General features: G+C 45.5%; 1 protein-coding gene across 7 annotated transcripts in view; it reads right to left on the minus strand.

Annotated features, from left to right (window-relative positions):
* The window catches only part of UNKL (unk like zinc finger), a 130,694-nt gene that overhangs the window by 66,505 nt on the left and 40,202 nt on the right, over positions 1-23,987 (minus strand). For 4 of the 7 annotated variants that reach the window (XM_034784600.1, XM_034784601.1, XM_034784603.1 and 1 more), the window contains exons 7-8: positions 21,856-21,940; positions 10,950-11,104 (exon numbers count right to left, since the gene is read on the minus strand). The exons of 1 other annotated variant lie outside the window; for it this stretch is intronic. In XM_034784600.1, coding sequence (XP_034640491.1) covers positions 10,950-11,104; positions 21,856-21,940 — 240 coding nt within the window. The remainder of the gene's footprint in view (positions 1-10,949; positions 11,105-21,855; positions 21,941-23,987) is intronic. 2 more of the 7 variants (XM_034784605.1, XM_034784604.1) reach the window with 1 other exon arrangement.

Genomic DNA, 23,987 nt, shown 5'->3' on the forward strand with positions numbered 1-23,987 from the left:
TTGAATCTCTCTTTCATCATCTTTACATCATATTAAGGGAATCTGGTTTTATAGATGGGATACAAAATTTTTTTACTAATATAAAAGATGCAAGACTAAGGCCTTGTCTACAGAAACATTAGTTTGCGGCAAGCTGGGGTTTGAATTTACCCTGCACTAGCCTGCCACGGACTAACTGTTCACGTGTACCCTGCTGACGTGCATTAACAGTTAATTTATGAACTCTGACCTAGTGCCATTTGGTCCAATAAAAGATATTAACTAACCTATCTTGTGTCTGTAATATACTGGGAACGACATGCCTATAAACAACGCTGCACACTATATGAAGGCAGCTTTGCAAAGTTTGTTCTTTAAAAAATATCTGGGAATTTTTCAGTATTTGTTTTGGTGGTGAACTTTAAAAGAAAGCAATATATGTAATAAAAAAAGATTTAAAACCCACGTATTAAATTTTCATGTGTACTATGAGTTAGTTGATGTCTAATATTCTTTATGGGATTCTTTGTTCTTGCGTCTGATGAAGTGGGCATTCACCCACGAAAGCTTATGCTCCAATACTTCTGTTAGTCTTAAAGGTGCCACAGGACCCTCTGTTGCTTTGTTCAGAAAGGCTCTACTTCACTGAGTTTATCATATTCAGACAATATCACTTTATAGATAAATTTGGAGAAGCCACATACTACAAGGACAGGATCTGGCGGCAATACCAACATTTGGAGGACAAATTGGCCGAGATGAGGGAGATTTTCATGATGTGATTTACAATAATCAACTTTGCATATTCCATTGTTAGATGTTACATATTTGACAAGTTTTGCTCCAAGGATTATTTCTTCTTCCTCTGATGTAACAGAAAAGGCCAATCACATTTTCTGGTAATGCTGAAATAGTTGGCTTTTAAGCAGACTCAAGCACTTGGCACTGTTTTCCAGAATTAATCTTCAACCTCAAGAAACTTTGGATTCATGGACTTTTATTTTGTAATTTTGAATTTTTATTTTGTACACTCATGACGACTTCTTTATATCTTGCTTAAATTAAAGGGAGAAGAGAGGCAAACGTGATTTTTCAAATAGTGCTGATATCTACCTGGGTTTTAATATCTATTTTTAAAATACCACAAAAATTGGGAATATTTCAGTAAAAACTGATTTTGCTGAATTATAAACCTGTTTATGCTTTAACGATTTGTTATTTTTTTAGTCACTAAATTATATTGCCTAAAATCTACCAATGATTATTGCTGCTTTGTATTAAAGACTCTGTGTGCCATCTATAGTGAATCAAGTTGACTTGTATATTAATTGCCTGTTATTCCTCTTAATTTTATCTATTTGTTTATCCTTAGATTATGAGCTCCTCAGACCAATGACCCTCTTAAGTGGTTGGAAAAAGCCTCGCACGTAGTGGGCACTACTACAAATATAAATTTTTTAAATGCAACCTTTAATTTTCATAAATAATAATAAAAGATAGATGCAAAACAAAATCTGTTCTAACCCTGTGTTCAATCATCACTTTCTGAGGAAGTTTCCTTTAGGGGCTAAAACTTTTCATGCTCAAAAGGTGGAAAACTGTATGAAAGTTAAGCTGTTTTTGAGTTATCTGAGCCAGAATAAAAATACAATCCTGCCGCCCATTATCTTGATATACTACTTGAGTTAAAATAACTAAAAAAGCAAATTTTTTTAAGTTCAAACTTGGCCTGAGGCTTGTTCTTGGAGCAGCAGTTCTTTGCTAAATTTCAACATGTTTTAAGTTTTAAACTGGCCATACAGCATCACTCTGACAACCGGCCAACAGTTCCCCAGTCCTATAAAAAAAAAAAAAAAAAAAACAGGTAGAGCAGAGTTTCTGATTACTACATATGGCTGCCAGAACTTAGACATTACTTGCCAATATCATTACCCTAGTGAGAAGTCAGAAGTGTTCTTCCACAACTGATTCACAGCTGGAAAGGCATATTGGACAGGAAAGACCACAGACAATGCTCTCTATGACCAAGAGCTCCAAATTAGAGAGAAAAACCAGATCTGAACACCTCCACTATTCTCAGTTTCAGTCTTCCACAACACAGCTGATTTACACGCAGGGGTGGCAGGTTTGTAGCAATTTTGGTGGTGCCCACAACCCCCGCCCCCCCCCCCCCCCAAACTCCACCCCCGATCTGCCTAAGGCTCTGGGAGGGAGTTTGGGTGGGGTGAGGAGGTCTGGGGTGCAGGCCCTGGGTTGGGGCAGGGGATTGGGGTGCAGGAGAGGTGCAGGCCCTGGGAGGGAGTTTGGGTGCAGGCTCTGGGCAGGGGGTGTAGGAGGGGGTGAGGGTGCAGGCTCTGTGAGGAAATCTGGGGATGGGAGGGGGTGCAGTGGGAGGGGGTGCAAGCTCTGGGAGGGAGTTGGGGGTGGGAAGGGGTGCGGAGGGAGGAGGTGTAGGGGTGAGGGCTGTGGGGTGGGGATGAGCAGTGTGGGAGGGGGCTCAGGCAGAGGGTTGGAGTACTGGGGGGGATGAGGGCTCTGGCTGAGGCCAGGGATGAGGAGTTTGGGGTGTTGGAGAGGCTCAGGACTATAGCAGAGGGTTGGTGTGCGGGGGGGATGAGGGCTCTGGCTGGGGGTGCGAGCTCTGGGGTGGAGCGGGGCTGGGGATGAGGAGTTTGGGGTACAGGCAGGCTGCCCTGGGGCTGGGGCCAGAGAGGAGAACTCCCCCCAGCCCTCTCCCCATGGGCTTCAGTGAGCTCTGGGGGAGGGACTCCTCCCCCCCCCCACAGCACACTCACTCTGCACATGCTCCTAGGGCCCCTCTCAGGTCCAGGAAGCCCCCTTTCCTCCCCTATGGTGGGTACTGAGGGGGGGGGTGCTATCTCATGTGGCCTCCCTGGCTGCTGCCCCTCACCATAGCCTCGCTGGGGGTGGGGGATGGGACTGCCCCTTGCATAGCATGGGGCATGAGTGGTGGCTGTGGGAGTGGGGGGGGGGAGGGAGGGCAGGGTATCACCAAATTCACCCAAGCCCCAGCTGCTCAGGTCTAGGAAGCCCCCCTTCCCCCCATCTTCCCTGCGGTGGATGGGTGCTGGGGGAGGAAACTGCCATCACATGTGGCTTTCTTCCTCCCCTGCTGCAGCCTCCTGCCCCTCACCGTAGCCTCACTGGGGGTGGGGCTGCCCCTTGCCCAGCCTGGGGCAGGAGCAGTGTGTGTGTGTGTGTGGGGGGAAAATCACGGGGTCAAACACTCACTGAAGCCCCAGCAGCTGCTCAGGTGAGTGAGGTCCACTCCAGATGTCTCCTCCCGGTGGGGGTGGGGGGGGAGAGAAAAGGAGGGGAGGGCTGCAAAGCATGTGTGTGCCTCTGCCCCCTCCCCCTGAGGTGCTGCCTCAGCCTGCCACGCTGCTCTTGTGCTATAGCCTTAGAGCAGCAGCAGCCACTGGTAGCCCAGGCAGACAACAGGCAAGGGAGAACCGGGCGCTGCTTTCATTCAGGCAGGGACGCTCGGCAGCAGCGGGGATGCTCCGGGGCCACGGCCCGCTCCAGGCAGGGCTGGGGGAGAGATCCAGCTCCAAATACTGGTGGAGCAGGGCCCCCAGCCCTGAATATTCCTGGAGCCCAGGCACCATGAGAAAATATAAGTCGCCGCCCATGGTTACATGGTTGTTTGGGGCACATCACCTTTAAAGCTGCATAAACTTGAGCTAAGACTACCCAAAGTTATTCATATTTGAAAATTGCTCGTTTAATAAGTTTCCCTTGCTCTGGGGTTCACAATCCACAGTGAACTCCAGCCTCCAGACAGTTGCATCTGTGATGGGGATTGGAAGGATGACAGAACCTATAGGGGCAGGGCCGGCGCTTCCACTAGGCGACCCTAGGCAGTCGCCTAGGGCGGCAGGATTTGGGGGGTCCTTCCGCTCTGGGAAATTCGGCGGCGGGGGGTCCTTCCGCTTTGGGTCTTCGGTGGAAATTCAGCGGCAGGTCCTTCACTCACTCCAGGACCCGCCGCCAAAGTGCCCCAAAGACGCAGAGTGGAAGGACCCCTGCTGCCGAATGCTCAGAGGAGGAGCACTGCCGCCTAGGGAGGCAAAAACCCTGGCACCGCTCCTGTAATTATTAAATATTAAATGTAAAGGGAAATGTTCACGACAAAAACAACCAAGACCTGCTGCCTTTTTTCTACATTTTCATCTGTAACCCCAACAATTCTTAAAATCTTCCCTGGTGTGGTGGCAGGACAGCATTCTGAAGTGCAGAGCCCAAGCATATGGGAAATTTTTCAAGGAGCGGGTTCCCAGGCTGAATGTCTCCCCAAGAAGCATGCACCAGTGTGATTCTTTTGTTTTTCTGCTCTCTTATCTATATTTTTCTTTATTTAAAAAAAAAAAATCTCGGAAGTGAAATGAAAAAAAACCCTCTGAAATGCAACAAGGGTGAAAATTTAAACATCAGGGTCAAAAAAATTAAGTAGCAGTAGTTCTCATAGCAACCTTAACTCATCAACATTGCACAAATACAGTATTTTTGATTACTCGTTGGGCCAGTGGTGTCAAACTCAGAGGAGAGGGCTGAATTTTGTTTAATTTTAGTCTGTTGGCCAGAGTACAGTCATGATTATATTTCCCAGAGTGCAGAGTGGAACACCCATGGATATCAGTAAAATGCTTGCACAGAGGAAAAAGGGGAGAATATGCCCCTTATGTTGTAACAAAATGTTTAGTTATTATTTGTTCAGCGCCTTATTGTTGTATTCATCACTAATTCAGAAAACATGCTCCATGGCCCTTTTCTTCTTCCAAGTACTTTACAAATGCTAATTAATCCTCAAAAAACCCTGCATGGTAGGTCAGTATCACTCAAATTTTATACATAGGGAAACAAAGGCAACCAGATTGAATTACTTGCCCATGGCCAGAGAGGGAAACAGTGCCCGGATTAAAAAACAGGGGCTACTCCTGGCACCCATCCCCCATGCTCAACTTTCAAATAATTCAGAATTATAAATACTATGAAAGTCGAACTTCTTGAATTTTCTGACTTGTGTGTTTTAAATTCCTCAGGCTTAAGTGGGATTTTTTATTTTGTTTTTTACATTGTACACTTTTTCTTTTTGGGGGGAGGGAGGAAAGAGATGAGGGTACAGAATTGTAAAATTTAATTTTTATTAACTTGAAAAACTACTTATGCCTTAAGAACTGTAGTAGGAAGTTCACTTTCACCTGAGGCCTCATTACCAACAGTGAACACTGGAATGGGAAAATGCTACTTTGGCATTAAATAATTAAGAAGAGCCTAAAACATGCTCCACTAGCATGATTCAGATTTAGCACACTTGATGTAAAAAGAGAAGTATGTTGCTTCTTTCTCATCCTTTTACATCGTTATTTATACCTATGTGATGCAAATGCATTGCTCTTTGTGGTGTGTTTATACACATATTATACACACACATATACAGCACAGCCTCTGTGTATACTGGTGTCATCTTTCCTCCCCTTATACTTTTTTTTTTTTAATAAGTCACAGTTTCTTACAGGTCAGAGATTTTTCCTGGAACCACTGTTTTTCATATATTCCTAATTTCCAATATACTTTCTACCCAACCAGATTATCTCCATGGTTGCAAAAACAACCAAAAGCAGTCAATCTTGAGAAGGTATTTGAAGGTGTCGAGTATGGCTGCATGATGCACTGAGTCAGTGAAGTTATTCTAAGTCTTGAGGCTGTGTAAGAAAAGACACAGAATCACGCATAGGAGGAGACCACCAAGGATATGTCATGCTGTGCAAAGTTGGCAGAATGTAAGGCATGAACAGGGAAGTTGGGAGATAGAAGATACATGCAAAGCCTTGAGACAGAGGATTGAGAGCCAGTGCAAGTTAGGTATTTGGGTATGTGTTAATAAGAGAAAGAGTTGGTCAGAGCATTGGACAAGAAAGATGCTTTTAATGGTACCTTGATGGAAGGATATGCAGGACCAAATATGAGAGTAAGGGGAGACCCCAAGGGGCTACAATAACCAAGGCAACAGATGACTAGGGCATGAATCGACATTTTAGCAATATGTATAGAGCATACTGTAAGGATTATGTTTGAGATGCAGATGAAGCATCTGTAGGATTTAAGACTGAATGTCTGGGGAGTAGGAGAGACAGAAGTTGAATAATGACAATAAAGTTACAAACCTGGGTAACTGGGAGGATGGTGAAATTATGAACAGTGTCAGAGAAGGGAGGAAGAAACAAGTGTTTGAGAGGAACACTCCATTTGTGCCATAGTCAATTTGAGTTTGGGGCAGGACATCCAGAATGGATGAGACAGTTAGGGATGAATAAATAAACTGAGGGTGGAAGAGATCAGAGTGATTTTGAAGTCATCTGCACAGACATAGTAATTAAAACCATGAGTTGATGAGGTCACTGGGGATGGAGTCAGGAAGAACAGTGTAGAGGCAGGGACCAAGAATAAAGCCCTGAAGAACAGACTGGAAAAGGGGTTTGAAAGAGGATGAGCCACCAAGCGAGACAGTGAAGGAACAGAGAGAGTTAGAGGAAACTGAAGTAGACAATACACTCAAGGAGCTTGGAGGTGAAGAGCAGGAAATTAATGGACCACAAAAATGGGATGGAAGAGGAGGTTAGGAAGGACGTCTCTGTATTAGTGAAAGGGTGAAGGAAGAGAAGGTGAAGGTTGGAAAGAAAAGGGAGAAGAGGAACACTGCCTCTGGTATATCAATGTTCTCCTTGGGGAAAACCCCCCAGCAAGATCTAGGTTGAAAGAGGATGGGGTAGCTGCAGAAGAGGCTTGAGGAGAGAGTCAAGGGTAGAGAATAGGCAGCAGGAATCGTAGGCATAAGTGTCAAATATGTAGACAGAACTGGTGGAAAAAAAGAAGAACTTGTAGTTGACAACATTTGCAAAACCCCTAGACTTTCTTTTAAGGCACTTAGGGTATGTCTACAAGGGGATAAAAAACCTGTGGCTGGCCCAGGTCAGCTGACACAGGCTCACAGGGATCAGACCCTGGGGCTGAAAAAAATTGCTATGTAAACATTTGGGCTCAGACTAGAGCCCAAGCTCCGGGACTGTGAGAGAGTGAAGAGTCCCAGGGCTTGGACTCCAGCCGAGCATCTCCACAGTGATTTTTCAGCCCCAGAGCCCAAGCCCAAGCAAGGTGACCCGGGCCAGCTGCAGGTTTTTTATCCGCGTGTAGTCATACCCTTAACAGCACAGAAGCAGGAACAGAAGAAATGGATGTGACAAGTCAGTCAAAGATGGGGATGGTGGAACAACACAATGATGTGACAGTGAAGAAAAAGGGTTGAGTGTAGAGAAGAGGATGGCACCAAGGGAAGAAGTGACAAAAAACGATGAAATGAAGGATCAGGTTGAAAGCGGAAGAGGAATCTGAGTTGCTCATGGACTAGAGGTTATGCAAGGCTTGTGCAACCAGAGGAGGGTAATTAATGATGTTAAAATGGAAGAGAGTGGGAGAGAGAGGGTATGCAGAAATTAAGAGGCTGGGGGAAAGCAGTGCTTGATGAAGATTAAGTTAAGAAAGTGACAAAGGTGGGTAAAATAAGCTAGTTCAAAGCTGAAGGCAGAAAATGGAGGTAAAGGACCCAATATGAGTTTAAGGGAAGAACTCGAGGTGGCTACAATAATCAGTTAGAGTTAGAATAATCAGACTGGGACATTAATATGGAAGCTAAACTCCCCAGAAAAAGGGGTGGGGAATGAAATGAGAGAAAGGAAGAGAGTCACCCACTGAAATAGGGAGGAAGGATAAGGCCATGGAATAACAGATGATACCCAAATGGACAAAAAGGGGAGCAAAGACTCAGATGCATGAGTAAGGATGTACTGTGAGTAAGTGAGAGAGGAATCTATGTAAAGTAATTATATGGCCTCCTCCATCACCATAGTATGCCCACTTCACAATCTTTAATGCATTTATCCTCACAACACATCTATACAAGTAGAAAATACTTTTACCCTTATTTACAGATGTGGAACTGAGGCACAGAGAGGCTAAGTGACTTGCCCAAGGCCACCCAAGATGTGTGGGACAGAGTAGGGAAATGAACTCAGGCCTCCCAAGTCCAAAGCAAGTGCCCTACTTATTGGACCATCCTTCCCCTCTGGAAACAGTCTGAAGTGACAAACATCTGAAGGCAGGATGCCTTTGCTGATGATGCCTTTTTGCAGGGTGAAAGAAAGAGAGGAGAAGATGCTATGAAGGTTGCACTGGGGGAGAGAAAGAGAATTCAGTGCGGCGTAAAGGCAGCAGAAGAAGGAAGGACTGAGGTTTCATCTCTGACAAACAACCACAAGAATTTTAGTGACAGCAGAAAAGAAGGGGGCAATGATAAGAGGGAACAGCAGTAAAGTTGGAGCCAGCAAGAAGGGGCATCAGTGGCTAATCAAGATGACTACAAAGAGGACACAGGTGACAGCAGGCTGCAGTTGAGAGAGATATTGCCAGAGGCAAGAAGGAAAAGGTGTAGTTGGGATAGGGAGAAGCAGGGAGGGAGGAGTTGCCCATTAAATATCTAAATTATAATAGACTGGGATTAGATTGAGATGGTGGAAGAGAGAAGGGTAGAAGAAAAAACACAACAGAACTCAAGAAGAAGTAGGAAAAGGAAAATAAGAGACCAGGGTGCAGGGGAAGAGCAGATGAGAAGGCAGGAGTTTAAGTCTCAGAAGGTGAATCCTGGAAGCATGGAGGAGACCACAGCATCTAAGTAATTAATCAAGGCAATGGCAAAGGTAAGAAACTGTGGCAACTAAGAATTAAACTAGATTAACTGCAGCAAATGATTGAGTATAAGCACATGGGAGAGTGGAGAGAACTGATGAAACTTAGTCCTTGAGCAACAGAAGGAGAGTTCCTGTCGACAAGATAGCCATTAGACTCTCCCTGATAGTCTTATGCAGTCACCTGGAAGTGGGAGCAGATTGAAGAGCTTCTGAGAGAGGAGGTGCCTCTTATAGGTCACTGCTGAAAGCCTCAGGAGCAAACTGAATTGAACCAAAAAGTCCAATGGAACTTAAGTCCCTGTGCAGAAAAAGGAGTGGGTTCCTACTGTGGAACAGGTATGCCCCTGACAGTCCTCTGAAGAGCTTTTTGGAGGTAGATGTAGCAGCAGATTTCATACTGGAGAGCTAAGGCACAATGTTGACAGCTACACAGATATATCTTTATGGTTGGCCTAAAGGGCAACAGTGTGAAGCTGCAGAACCTGCATCAATAAAAGACCTCAGGGTTTTTAAACACATTTATTAGCCATTGTCTTTTAAACTTATTTTAAAACATGTAACCTATATTTGGTTTCTGCTTTAATCTTATAAACAAAAAGCTACTAGTGTTGGAAACTTGTTAGTGAAAGTTCTACCAATAAATACACATATACTCATGAGCTATAGAAGGGTCTTTGTTGCTCATGAAACAAGAAAAATCAAGTCAATAAAGAGGTAAGAAGGGCTAGACCAGGGGTCCTGATCTTCAGTTGTAGTAGGAAGAAAGCCTGAGACATAAGCCTTTGTATCAAACGCCTGAACTAAAGTAATGGTCAAAACTTTGCTGATATGAAGCAAATTAAGGTTGTGAACAAGATGCAGGCCCTGCTCACAGAATTTGGCAAGCACGGGGCTGATATTGCAAAAAACACATATTCCTGAGAAGTGTTGGGCACTGAGCACTCATGCAAGCACATTCCAGAAGGTGCCAGAACACCTCAATACCAGCACATTCCCCAAAGATAACAGGAACACACTGACCCATCCTAAAGATAAGGTCAGGATGACAGCACGATGGATAGAAATGTTATGATCGAACCTACAGATACAAGGCAATGGGTGGCACCCAAATACGTCAGAGGGTGGCATCCTGATACGTCAGGGGAAATACGTAACTTGTTTGTATTGGTGTATAAAGATGTATCTCAGAGAGGCCAGCTGAGAGGGAAATGGAAAGTCCCACCACTGACTGAGCTTCGTCCATTGTTACGGGTATACATGTATTAGTGGTCCAGTAGAGTCTGTAGAATACTAGTACCTTGCTTCATCAACAATAAACCTAGCTTGGTGCCTTCATACCTTAACGGATCTTGTAGTCATTGGATGGTTCGCTCAAGGTCTGCGGCACCAGCTGTCTGCGCAGAGCTGGGACAGCACACAGGGAGAACACACACATGCAGCTGAACATCTAACCACAAGAACTACCTCAAAATAATTGTTGCCTACCCAACAAGATCCATTTCCAAGTATGGCTAAATGGTAGAGAATAAAGACTCTATAATCAATTCCATCTCCTTTTCCCCTCAACTCAGTTTGACAGAATAGGATAATTTACATCATACTCATTACTCTGGTACCAGAGAGCCTCTTAACTACCAAATATACGATGGCTCCAGCTTTAAAGTAAAATGTTGAGTGCATAGTTGTATATTCAAATTCTTATCTGATTTTCCTGTTAACAGAAAACAATAAAAAGGAGAGCTATAGCCAGACAAGATCTTCCTTTAATGAAATCTTTCCTAAAGAGAAACCAACCTTAAGTAAGTTATGGTGTCCTGTGTTTACATAACAAATGCTGGGGTTCCCTGATTAAAGGAATTCTATTTAGGTATTTATATGACACTTCTCACTGTAGTACCTGAGTACCTACAGTCACCTGACTGCACTGACAAAGAAAGAAAGAGGGATTAAAAACAGGTAATACAAAATTAAATTGGGTATTCAGGTAGAGGCCAGACATTGCACTAGGTATTCAGAACCAGTTTAAAACCTTTATTGCCACATGCGAGGGCTGATTTTTATTGACTCTTTAATGTTTAAGTAAGGTGCTTCTTTTCTGTTGTAATATACATATAGTAAAAAGAGATGTTTGATAAATAAAACAAACAATTATATATTGGGACAGTGATCATTAGTAGTAATTTTTTCAGAAGTATTTACACTTACATTTCCAGATTGCCCATTGTTATTTGTAATGCTGTTTGTGGAGTTAAGACTGCTGCTCCATTCATTTGCAATTCCTATGCTGTCTGCTGAAAACAGATGAGCGCCTGGCTTTGATTGACAACCAGTTTGCAGTATGACTACATTCATGGTGTCCTCTGTTGAAGGAATCCCCAACAAATTACACACAGATTTTGTATTTAGCTGTGTGAATTCAACAATTACATACCCAAAACCAAACACAACCTCTGATATGGAAACATTTAAGTACACAAATTAAAACGGTTTCTGAAAGCATAACAACATAAACAAAGCAAAGTCCATTTGAAAATGGTGTAATTTAATATTTATGTATTTGTGGCCACTAACAAACTTAGTACCAAATATACGTTTGTAACTCAGGGGGCTTTTCCTCATTACTCGGTCCAACAAAAACCCACAGGAACAAAAAAAGATCTGCATCCTAAGAATATACAGTCTTATTACAAATGTTGCTGTATTTTCAAGAATCGAAGATACTATAGTGTTTAAAAGACAACATTTTTAGGACTCCAGGTTGCAAAGATAAACACAACATTGTACACTGAATTACTGTCTTTTTTCACGCTACCTGGCTGTAGAGTGATCTATAGCATCCCATCAAAAGAAGATGGGGTTACTCACCTTGTGCAGTAATGAAGGTTCTTCGAAACATGTCCCCCTATGGGTGCTCCGCACTAGGTGTGCATGCGTCCCTGCACCTTTGATTGGACATCTTTGGCAACAGTGTCTGTTTGGCCTGCACATACGCTCTCCCTCCCTCGTGCTCTGCCTTGAGGCTAATTAGCGCTGCATGGGAAAACCACCCTCCTGGGCAAACCACCTTCTCTACCATACAGCCCTTATTGAGAACTCCAAAGTAGAAGGGAGGAGGTTGGGTTGTGGAGCACCCACAGGGATACACATCTCGAAGAACTCACCTTGTGCAATAATGATGGTAACTTCCTCTTCTGCTTCGAGTAGTGTCCCTATGGGTGCTCCACTGTAGGTGACTCTCGAGCAGTATCCTCAATGGGAGGGTGGGACTTTGGAGTCAAGCCTCTTATGGATGATACCGTGGAGCCAAAGCTAGCATCAGAAGCAGAGTCTCCAGTAATCACATAGGTGTTCTGAAAATGTATAAGCAGACAGCCAAGTCTCTGCCGTGTGCAGATTTCCGAGATAGGAACAGTCTTGAGGAAAGCAACAGAGGTGAAAACCAATCTCATGGAATGTGTACAGATTCCAGATGGAGGTAATACATTGTGAGCATGATAGCAACGATTAAAACAGTTTGAGACCCATTTGGAAAGTCTCTGGGCTGATATTGTGTTTTTTGACCTTTCCACAATGGATAGGAAGAGCTTAGGAGATTTCCTAAAGGCCTTTGTCATGTCCAAATAAAAGGCCATGGCCCTCCTAATGTCTAGCATATATAGTATAGCCTCCCTGTTGTCACGTTGAGGCTTTGGGTAAAAGGTAGGGAGGTGAATGAGTTGATTTACATGAAAAGACGAGGCCACCTTGGGAATGAACTTTGAATGTGGCCTATGAGTGACCTTGTCTTTAAAAAATGCTGTGAAGGGGATGCGGGTGGGGGGGGTACCATTAGTGCCTCTGTCTCCCCAATCTCCTTGCTGAGGTAATGATCACTAAGAATGCTGTCTTAATTGACAGGTACGTAAACGACCAAGTTCAAAGGGGTGTCTAATTAGGCTCTTTAAAACTAGATTTAGGTCCCACGCTGGAGTAGGGTGTCTGGGTTGGCGAAAGAGGTTCACCATGCCCTTGAGGAATCTCTTTGTAGTTTTTGGGTGGGCGAAAACCAAGTATCCCTCTATCACTTGATGGAAAGCTGTCATGGCCGCCAGGTGTACTTTGAGCATACTGAGAGATAGTCCTGTCCTCTTGAGAACTAGCATGTAGTTCAACACTACAGGGAGTATGGAAAATACTGGGGTGATTTGTTTGGAATTACACCAAACCTGAAACCTTGTCCACTTTTGCAGGTAAGTGCATTGGGTAGACCATTTTCTACTGTGTAGTAGCACTTCCTACACCTCTTTAGAGCAGCAGCTTTCTATGTGCTGGAACCATGAAGGAGCCAAGCCTTAAGATGGAGTATCCATAGGTCGGGATAGAGAGTTTGCCCTTCGTTCTGTGGGAGGAGATAAGAAGTGGGTTGAAGAGGGATTGGTGGACATGTTGCAAGCTGTGACAGGTATGGGTACCATGTCTGTCTCAGCCAGATGTGACCGATCAGTATAACATTTGCTTTTTCTCTTTTTATTTTTATCAGGACCTTCAGGAACAGAGGAAATGGGGGAAGGTGTATAGGAGGCCTTTTTCCGCTAGGAGAAGGAGAGCGTCCCCTAATGAGTGTTTTCCGAGGCCGTCTCTGGAGCAATAGCATGGGCATTTCCTGTTCAAGTAAGTAGCGAATAAATCTACTATTGGGGTCCCCCATTGTTAGACTATGCTGCGGAGTACAGTTGGGTTCATTTCCCGCTTGCGGTCATGTGACAATTTGCAACTGACACTGCTGTTGTATTTTGCACTCCCAGGATGTAGGCAGCAGATATTAAAACATTGTGCCGAACGCGCCAATTCCATAGCTTTAGCACTTCCATGCACAGGGAAGATGATCTGGCACCCTCTTGATGATTTATGTAGTACATGCATGCTATGTTGTCTGTCATGATTTTCATGAGCGCATTTCTCATCAGTGGAAGAAAGGGAACACAAGCATTTTTGACTGGAGGTCAAGGCCAAGAACCAATCTTCCTGTTCCAGAGATGGAACGCTGCTATTGTGACCATCTTCAATTTTTGTGCCTGCGTGTATTTGTTCAGGGCTCTGAGGTCCAGTACAAGTCGGGGGGGGGGGGGGGGGGGGGGGGGGGGAGGAGAATCAGGAAATATCGGGAATAAAAGCTTTTGCCTCTGAGATAAGCCAGAATAGGTTCTATGGCTCCCAGGCATAGCAGGTGATCTATTTCCTGTCTTAACAGTCTCTCATGAGAAGGGTCCCTGAGGAGGGAGGGAGGTGAACTGGATAGAGTATCCATTGGAGATCATCTCCAACACCCAATTTTGGAGAAACAGAGAAAGACGGCATCCAAAGGGATGCAAATGGTTTGTAAGTTGCAGCTGATGGGGAAGTGGTCTCCCAGGGCCTCAACCAAGGCGTCAAAACTGGGGTTTCAAGGTGGAAGGTTGGGAGGTTGAGGGACTGATGGTTTTCGCCTCTGAAATTTTGACTTCTTTCGCTGTGGCTCATAGCAGTACTGTGATAGGTACTGAGGTGGACGTGATTTGTGGGAGGACTGGGGACTAAATTTCTTTTTCTGACCTGATGTATAGATCCCCAATGACCAAAGTGTGGCCCTGGAGTCCTTGAGAACATGGAGTGATGCATCAGTCTTATCTGCAAATAATTTGGAGCCTTTGAAAGGGAGGTCCTCGGCCATCATCTGTACCTCTTTTGGCAGCCCTGAAAGATATAACCACAACTACCATGACATCAATACCACTGTTGATACCAAGTGGGCCACTGTATCCATGGCATCTAGTGCAGTCTGGAGTGCTGTTCTGACCACTAACTGACCTCATGTATGATGGTCTAAACTGTTCTCATTGTGCTTCCAGCAGGTGGTCTTTTGGCGTGGTCATATTGTGCCATTAAGGCCTGGTAGTTTGCAATTCTAAATTGCAAGGTCACCGAGGAGTACACCTTCCTTCCAAATAAGTCAAGTCTTTTCAAGTCTCTATCATAGGGGGGTGGATTTTATGTGATGTTGGTGGCCATGAGAATTCACCACATCCACAATGATGGAATTAGGTGCAGGGTGTGAAAAAAAGAATTCAGTATCCTTGGAAGGGACATAGTATATTTGTTGGCCAGTTTGCATGTTGGTGTGACTGAGGCTGGTGTTTGCCATATGACTTTAGCCGGATCCAAATGCGCTTCATTAATTGGGAGGGTGATCTTTGAGGAGGAGGGCATATGCAGTTTGTCCACCAACTTATGGTTGGTGTCCTTCACCTCCTTGAGAGGGATCTGCAGTATCTCCTGCAACCTCTTTGTAAGGTCCTGAAAGGGTTTGAAATCGTCTGTTATGGACAGTGGAGGGGGCATTGCCACCTCATCTGGGAAAGAAGAGGAGATACTGGTTTGCGGTGTGGCCGCCTCTGCTAGTCTGGTTTCCTGCTCCTCAGTTTCCTTATGAGGTTCTGGAGACAGAGGTTGGAGGAGAGCATCTCAGACTCCTGGTGGGTGACACCATGCTTCCCAGGCATTTAGTGCCTGTAGGCTGCCCATGGATCCTAGTATTTCCACTGGGATGGTAGAAAGGGCATGGGTGGCAGAACCCACTGTTGGTCATAACATGGGGGCTGAAACCCAGAGTGAGGGTGTAGCTGAGAAGGCCCTGGTTGGTAGAAAGAGGGACCATGGCAAGTGCCAAGAGAGGATATCCTCCTGGTCACTATCTGAGACTGTGCTGGATATTAGTGGAGCTGAACACCTCAGTACCAGTGGTGATTCTGGGCTTCGAGATGCACTCAGTACCGAACCCCCGGTACTGAGTAGAATGGACTCTGGGGTCTCAGATACCATCAGGTCCCTGGAAAACTGAAACTCCTGTGGTGCCGTAATCGGTACTGTCAGGGCTTGTCGGGGTTGACTCGTCGGTACCGAGGAAACCAGCAATCATGCTCAAGTCAGACAGTCCGACGAGGGTTGTTTTGAAGTTGTTGGTACCGAGAGTTTCTGCACAGATGACGTCTTCGTAGACACGGTACAGTGTAAACTCTGGTCTCTGACAGGCGGTGCCGCTGTTTTGGAGCCTGTGCCCATAGCTTACTAGCTCTGTGTGCATCAGAAGACCCATGCGAGTTGTGCGTATCATGCTTTTAGCAATCAGTGCCAAAGAAACTGATTGTGCTGGGGATCTCATCTGGCTGGTTTGGGATTCAGTATGAGGCCTTACAGCTCTCTTTTGGGAGATCTTGCGAGGGGAATCTGAAGACTTTTTTCTCAGCTCACCCTCTTTGGAAGTAAAATGCTCTGATGATGGTTCGTGCTGTCAAGGAGATTCAGGGCCAGGGTCAGTCACAGGTTGAAGAGCTCCCTCCATAAGGAGTAGCTTTAACTTTAATTCCTGGATTTTTTGGGATCTGGCTTTTAGCTGCTGATAAAAGTACACTTTTATGGAATGTGGGCCTCTCCGAGGCACTACATGCAATGGGAATGTCTGTCTGTAACCAGAATAGCCTCCCTGAAGGAGAGGCACCTCTTAAACCCGGGGGACAGTGATAAAATAAAAAAAATTCTTTTTCTTTAAAACAGGAAAGAAACTAATGGAAACCCTATAACACAGAGAAAAAAACTGACGAAAACACTAAGAGTATCTAAGAGAGAAACAATTCTAAAGATCTAAAGTATGAACAAATGGACTGCTAATCGCTCTGTCTCTAGCCGGGGCAGTTGAGAAGGTAGTTCACCTGTGCAGCATTAATTAGCCGTGAGGCAGAGCATGAAAGACACAGAAGGCATGTCCAGACCAAATGGACACTGCTACCAAAGATCTCCAATCAAAGGCGCAGGAATGCACGCACACCTACAATGGAGCACCCATAGGGACACTACTCGAAGAAGAATCTGGAATTTCCACTGCTTATCTTAATGGGATATAGTAAACTGAGAAAATATTGACATTTAAGTGGTCATTCTAACTATTTGTCATTTTTATACCAGAAAAATTAATTTAAAAGTAATTGGACGCACACATCACTTCCCAGTGTTCTCAAGACAACTTCAGTATTCTATTGAACATTTCAGATTTGGTTAATTTAGATGCTCATTACTTACTGCCCTTTGGAATATACAAATAAAAGTACTCTTTAAAATGGTATTTATTAAAAATTTGGACATTTAGGTTGTGTGGGTTTTCTAGACAAATAATTCATTAGCAACAGATATTTAATTGAATAAGCTGACTGACATTCTTTACCCCTTGATTCATGAACACAGGGTATTAAAAAAAGAAACAGGGCTAGAAAAATAAAATCCGATCATCCCCTGAAGAAATTCCACAGATTTAGCCAGAATTTTGTATACAAAATGTTACTTATTTTGTAATAATAAGTTTTCATCTCTGTTCACAACTGTATTTCTGAAGGGCCATAATAAACTGTGTCCTGAATGAACCTTCCTTCTGCCAAGGACAATTAACAGTTATGACATCATGCAGAAGAGTACATGCCATGATAATGAACAGATGGAACAGTGGGACATGTAAATTCAGCACCATTACCTCTCTTCAGGGGAGATAGCATAGTTGAGGATTGTTTCTTATGGTGTAATTTTTGTACCTAATGAGCTATGTTTTAATTACTGCATGATTCTGCCTTTGTACTGTGTCTCCAAATGCTGTATCTAACATATTTCCTGTGTCTTACGTATCAAGTACAGGAGTAGGAGACAATTAAAGAACACAGGAGACACAGGCAAGATGAATAATAACTATCATTGTGCAGACTGACTCCAGACTAAGCGCCGGGACTCTGAAGAAGGAACACAGGTAGCTCCCCTGCTCATCCTCTGCCTGACTGAATATGCAAAAAATGGATGTGAAGACAGAAGATGCTGCACTTATCTAATGTTATTTACTTCCACTCTCCCTTGGGGTTGTGTCCTCATTCTGGATTGCTTTATGAGGCAGTTAGTCACTGTCATCTCTATTAAGTCTAGAGGGAAAATACTGCCCAGGAGCCCCTCACACCCTCACATCAGAAGTGCTGTTCTGGTTACTGCCACCCTCACACTCCCTTCTAGGTCACTGCTCCAGCCCTCCTTGTTCAGTTAGCTTCGCTCCACATACACACAGCTGCACATCAATCCCAAATCCCATAAATGAACGTATCTATTTACATACTCATACAGTCCCCATCAAAGTAGGATTGGAGTGCCTCCCAAGTTTTTAAAAATAGAAACAGTCTCGCTCCTTTCCTTCCTAGCCTATAAGAGAACTAGCGTGATTAGTTTATTGGCATTTTTGCTCATGTTTTATGTACTTATTGAGGAAAAATCACAGAAATGAGTTTAGTATTACATTTGGAATACTATGTAGCCCCAGCCATTCTAATTCCTTGAAGGAGTGAGTCCCATAGTCTAGATCCAGTTCCTGCAAAAGTTCTGACATCTGCATGCATCAGCCTCCCCTAGTTGGTCAATGATTTCATTGTTCCAGTGGGACATAGCTACCATGAGAGGTCATTGTAGCTAAGGAAAAGATGACTCAGAGAATTCGGGCCAATCCCATAGAGATTGAATATTAGGACACAGCCTTTGAAAGGGGCTCTTTATTCACCAGGCAGCCAGTGTAGAATGGAGTATCAGGGTAATGTTCTCATGACAACCTGCTGCTAATCAAATTGGCTGATTTTTTAAAAAAATTAAACAGCTTTTTCAGGTGTCGCTTCATTCCTACAGACAATCAGCATTAGATTCTGGAGATCATGAAAGCATGGGTTGCTATGGCCAGGTTTGGGTCCAACATGAAGGGGTGCAATCTTCTAGGAAGTCAGATGGAAGTGGGTGTTTTTGACACACTGACAATCAGAGCACCAACAGTACTGAAGAGTCCTACAGAAGCCCAAGGCTGCAGACTAACTTCCCTTCCAATGTTTTTAGGAGTAGCTGAGTGGCTCATTCCTCTGCTAAGTTTTTCAGAGGCAGCTGGCAATTCCCCACTGCTCTTCACCCTTTGGGACAGGGTTTCAATCCTCCCCTGTTAACAGAGAATACTCTTTGGGGGACTGTGCCAGTTGAAAGGGTTGTGGGCTGCCCCAACCAGTGGGAGAAGGCTGATAGATGAGACCTAAAAGGGAGCAGAGTAGCAGCAATGACACCAGGGGAAGCCCAGTTCCAGTGGATAGTGAAAGGGACCCGACTTGCCAGCTTCCACAAAGAATGAAGAGAAGAGAAGAGAGTCAGCTGCTTCTGAAGAACCTCCAAAGATAAGAGGAGTCTCTCGCCCTTACAGCCATGGGGAAGGGGAGTGGGCATAAGAGACTTTGTGCCTCCCCTGCAAAGTGGGGCAAAAGGGATTGCCTGGTCTGAGAAACTAGGGCCTCACTGAAGATAGTGGGAGATGCATACAGGATCTTAGGGGCCAAAGAAACAGGAGCCATGGAATAAGATTCTCCGTCACCTTTCTTATGAGATAGGGTCCCTGGCTATGGAGCCTCTCTCTCTTCTTCCCACTGGAACTATGGAAGGGTTCTTTTCTATTGGCCATACTTGAGCAAGAGAGGTGGAATGTCAGGATTTCAAGACTGAGCTCAGAGCTGTTGCTACTGGCAGAGAGAGACAGAGAAACCACAGTGGTAAGAGCCACATAAGAACCTAGATAGAAAGGATGGGCCACTTGAATCTCCCATCGCTACTTGATGTCAATCCAACTTTTGCATTCTTTTTACTCCCAGTAAATCCTGACCTGGCTCCCAGCTGCAAATATTTTGATGATATGGTAGGAAAGGAAGTAAAGTCTTGACCTAGTTCTGAATACCCCTCCCTATGTTGCCACTATTTTCTCACTGTCTTTTGTCTCTAGTGTTTTTATGAAGAGCCTGAACCACATATGCTCCACACACTACTCCTGGGGGAATTCTGCGTCACTGTGCGCACGCAGAATTCATGTCCCTTGCATATTTCTTTGCTTCCCCGCAGAAAAATGACTTTCTGACGAGGAAGCAAAGGGAAGCCACAAGAGCGGTTACGTGTCCCTCCCCAGCAGCACAGGTGCATCATTTCGGGCACCCGGCAGAAAAGTAATTCACTGCAGGGTGGGAGGGCTGGGGACGCCAAGGTCAGTGGCTCCTACCCTGCACTAGGCTCAACTGCTAATCTCAGTTGGGCTGCGGCCAGAGAGGGAGATGACTTCCTCTTCCCTTGTAAGGAATGGCCAGGGCTGGGTCAGACCCACTCCCAGAAACCTCCTGCAGCTGCAGGAAGCTCCGCACTCCTCCCCCCCGCCCGCTTCCTGCTATCATCCCCCCTTCGGCCGGGGCGGGGGCAGACCCGCTCCCAGAAGCCTCCTGCAGCTGTATGGGGTGCTGCTCCCCCATCCACCCAATCCCTGTACATCTGGACTCACCCATACCCAGACCACCCCAACGAGCCCCCCACACCTGAACCCCACCCCACCAAGCCTCACCCCTGCATCAGGAGCCCCCTGCACCTGGATCACCCCATTTAGCCCCCCCGCGCCCGGACCCCCTTCTCACCAAGCCCCAACCAGCTGCACCCAGACCTTCACCCCACCAAGCTCCCACCCCACTCCCCCAACACCGAGACCCCCTACTGAGTCCTCCACACCTAGATACCCCTTGCTGAGCCCCAAAGACCTTCACCTGGACCCCCTGCAGAGTCCCATTTCCCCCTAAACCTGAAACCCCCTAACGAGCCCCCGTGAATCCAGATCCCCCTGCAGCTGGACCCCTCACTGAGCCCCTCACACCCAGATTGCAACACCCTGAACTCTCTCACCAAGTACCTAGATCCCCTCACACTTGGGCATGCAGGCTTAGTCGATCCCACACCTGGATCGGGGGCCAGGGGTGGGCATGCATGCAAGACTCTGCCCTTCTCACCTGCTATCTTGGTGCGCCTGGCACGGAGGGGCAGGGCCCCGTGGTGTTTGTGGGGCAACCCCAGCCCTTGCACTGTGTCAGGGTCAGGAGCAGCTTCACAGCTGAGTTTATGTCCCATGGGGGTAGGGGGCTGCAGGGTGATTTCTCACCTCCATGCAGCTAGTGCCCTGTGCTCCCCACTGCCATGCTTGGGGCTTCCACATTTATTTATTGACAAATAAAATATGCAGACTTTGCAGAATTTTAAAACATTGTGCATGGAATTTTTAATTTTTTGGTGCAGAGTTCCCTCAGGAGTAACACACAAATCACCACCCTTTCTGCATCATTGGATAGTGTGAGTGGAGATAGGGGATTGTGACAATAGGCCTGATCCTGTTCTTACTGAAGTCTATATAAAGTCCCAATTTCTGTCTCTGGTGCACTGTGCTGAGTTGTTTCCTCTTTCCCTGAAACATATGCAGTTCCCATCAACAGCACTTGACCCTGAAAAATAGGTATCTGCTGTTTTGTTCACAGAGGAAATAAAGTGAATTTATTTATCAATTGGAATGTAGGGCTCCAGCATTTCTAGGAACTTTATGACTGCTAAAGTAGCACACCTCTTCAATGTATTCATCTTTTCCATATAAGTGAAAACAGAAACTAGGAGAACTCTAAAAGGATGTGCCTCTTTCCTGCTTCCTGGATACACAGCCTGGATGTGCTGAGAATGGGAGAAGGTAAGGGAAGCATCACTTGTCCATGGCACCTCTCTGCAGATTACTAAAACACCAGGTCCTGCAAATACTTACACACATATTCACCTTTAACCATGTGTTGTTATAGTCATGTCGGTCTCAGGATATTAGAGAGACAGATGAGTGAGGTAAGACGTTTGTCCAATAAAAGATATTACCTCATTCACCTTATTGCTCTAATACCTTTAAACATGTTAGTAGTCCCATTGAAATTGATGGGGCTATTTACATGCTTAAAGTAGAATATGTACATAAGTGTTTGCTAGGGCCTAAATAATAATAGGTACAGTCCATTTCACAAGTAACGCATTTTCCACTTCCACTGTTGCCACGAGGAGTTTGATGCAAAGTAGTAATGAAATCATAGATGCAAGGTAACAGAACAGGATAAAACACTTTTTTTTTTTTTAAGGTGAAATAAAAACAAACATTCTCTACTGCATGATCGTGGGAATTTTATTAACATTGATACAAAAGAACCGTTCTCATACTCACTTTCAACATGTGCAAATGCACAAAATGGACCCCGCGGGCAGTAACCTGTTTGACGGATGTCATTGCACTTTGTAGATTTGTAAATCTAAAAAAATAGAAAGTGAATAACTTTAAAATTATCTGGGTGCTAATAGCATAAGAGCTCAATCTATTCAGTTTAACAAAGAGAAAGTTAAGGGGTGACATGATTACAGTGTATAAGTATCTACCTCGGGAACAAATATTTAACAGTTGGCTCTTAGTTCTAGCAGAGAAAGGTGTAACACAATCCAAAGGCTGGAAGTTGAAGCTAGACAAAAATCAGACTGGAAACAAGGCATAATTTTTTAACAGTGAGGGTAAATAACCATTGGAACAATTTACCAGAGTCGTGGTGGATTCTTCATCACTGACAATTCTTAAATCAAGATTGGATGTTTTTCTAAAAGAGAAGCTCTAGGAATTATTTTTGGGAAGTTCTATGACCCCTTTAGTCATCTCTTTCCTAAGCTGACCAGTCCCAGTTTTTTAAATTTCTGCTTGTATGGAAGCTGTTCCATATTCTTAAAACAGGAGGGTATAGCCCAGGGCCACTGTTTTGAGGACCCAGCAGTCTGATGTTATCACAGTCCATGCAGGGAGGAAAAAAGAAAGGCGGTTGGAGAAACATAGGGAGGATGGATCCGGGGTACAGTCTGGTAGGTCACCCTCAGGCGCACCCTCAAAATGCCTGTTTACCACCCTGTCTGTTGTGAGTGGCACCCGACTGGGTAGAGGGTGGAGGTTGGTGGCTCTGGCGACACTTGTAGCCTCTGCTCTTCTTATGAGCCGTCTCCTGCCAGATTGGCTCCCTTGACCTTGTGGCTGTTGCGGCTTGAACCACTTACAGGCCAGACGTGGGACATAAAGCCCTAGGGTTTTCAAAGTAGTACAGGAGTCCTTTAACCCGTGTAATTTATTGTCTGTCTGCTCAGCAAACAGTGCCTGGCCATCGAAAAGAAGGTCCTGTATCGACTGCTGGGCCTTCGTTGATAAGCCTGAGAGAAGGAGCCAGAACACCCTTCACATGGAGATGGCTGAGGTCATGGTGTATGCTGCGGAGTCTGCCGTGTTCAAGGCTGCTTGAAGGGCCACCCTGGCCACAGCCCTGCCCTCATCGAGGATCACCCAGAACTCTTTCCTGGTGTCCTTGGGAAGCGAATCTTTAAACTTGGCCATGGCTTGCCACATATTGAAATCATAGCAGCCGAGCAGGGCTTGACAGTTAGCCAGACTCAACTGGAGGCTGGAGGATGAATAAACTTTGCGTCCGAACAAATCCAGCCTCTTTGAGTCTTTATTCTCAGGTGTAGCTCCCGGTTGGCCTTGCCTCTCCTGGCGAAGGTGAGGAAGAAGTCAGTGCCATGGGGTCTGCCACATCCATAGGTGGTCCAACCAACTGTTCCCTGGGGTCCGTGAGAGCCTGAGGGGTTCTCCCTTTGGGAACATCTGTTTCCAGAGGAGGGCGGGATACCGAGGCTGATGGTTTGTACGAGGCACCTGCCACTGACCTAAGCCCTTGGGAAGGCTGAGTAAAACCCCATGGGTTCCCCAGGTACCAGGCAGCCAGCCACTGGCCCTAGGACCATGGAGCAGTTGGTAGTACCGCCAACGTCGAGCGTACCACCGGTGCCAGGGTTTGGCCTGCCAGCAACAACTCCTGCCTGGTGTTGGAGCTCGATGATGAGTGGTAGCTCTTAGGCGACCATGAGCAGGTGGATTGGCAATCCAGTTTGCTGTGGTGCTGATCGCTGCACCTCGATGGGGAGCTCTCTACTCGGGACAAGTCCCTTTTGCCGGTCCTCGGAGACCAGCGGCATTCAGTGGACTGTCGACAGCATTCCAGTGATTTATGACTCATATTGCTCAACTAATACCAGGATCCGGAGCACGTCAATCGCCGGGAAGACCTTCTTACCAACCAAGAGGATCTGTTTTTGCGGCAATGCAGTTCAGCGAAATGATGACTTTGCTCGATCGACTCTGTTGGGCCCACGAACAGTACCAGGTCATGGGTGAAGCACTGGGCCGGTCTCAGTGCTGTTGATGCCAGGAGGGGCACACTTCTACCAGTCTGTGCCAGGTCACCGGCAAGGCGCCGCTCAAGCCCTGTG

Source organism: Trachemys scripta, chromosome 10 (assembly GCF_013100865.1).
Source record: "Trachemys scripta elegans isolate TJP31775 chromosome 10, CAS_Tse_1.0, whole genome shotgun sequence".
Taxonomy (NCBI): domain Eukaryota; kingdom Metazoa; phylum Chordata; order Testudines; family Emydidae; genus Trachemys; species Trachemys scripta.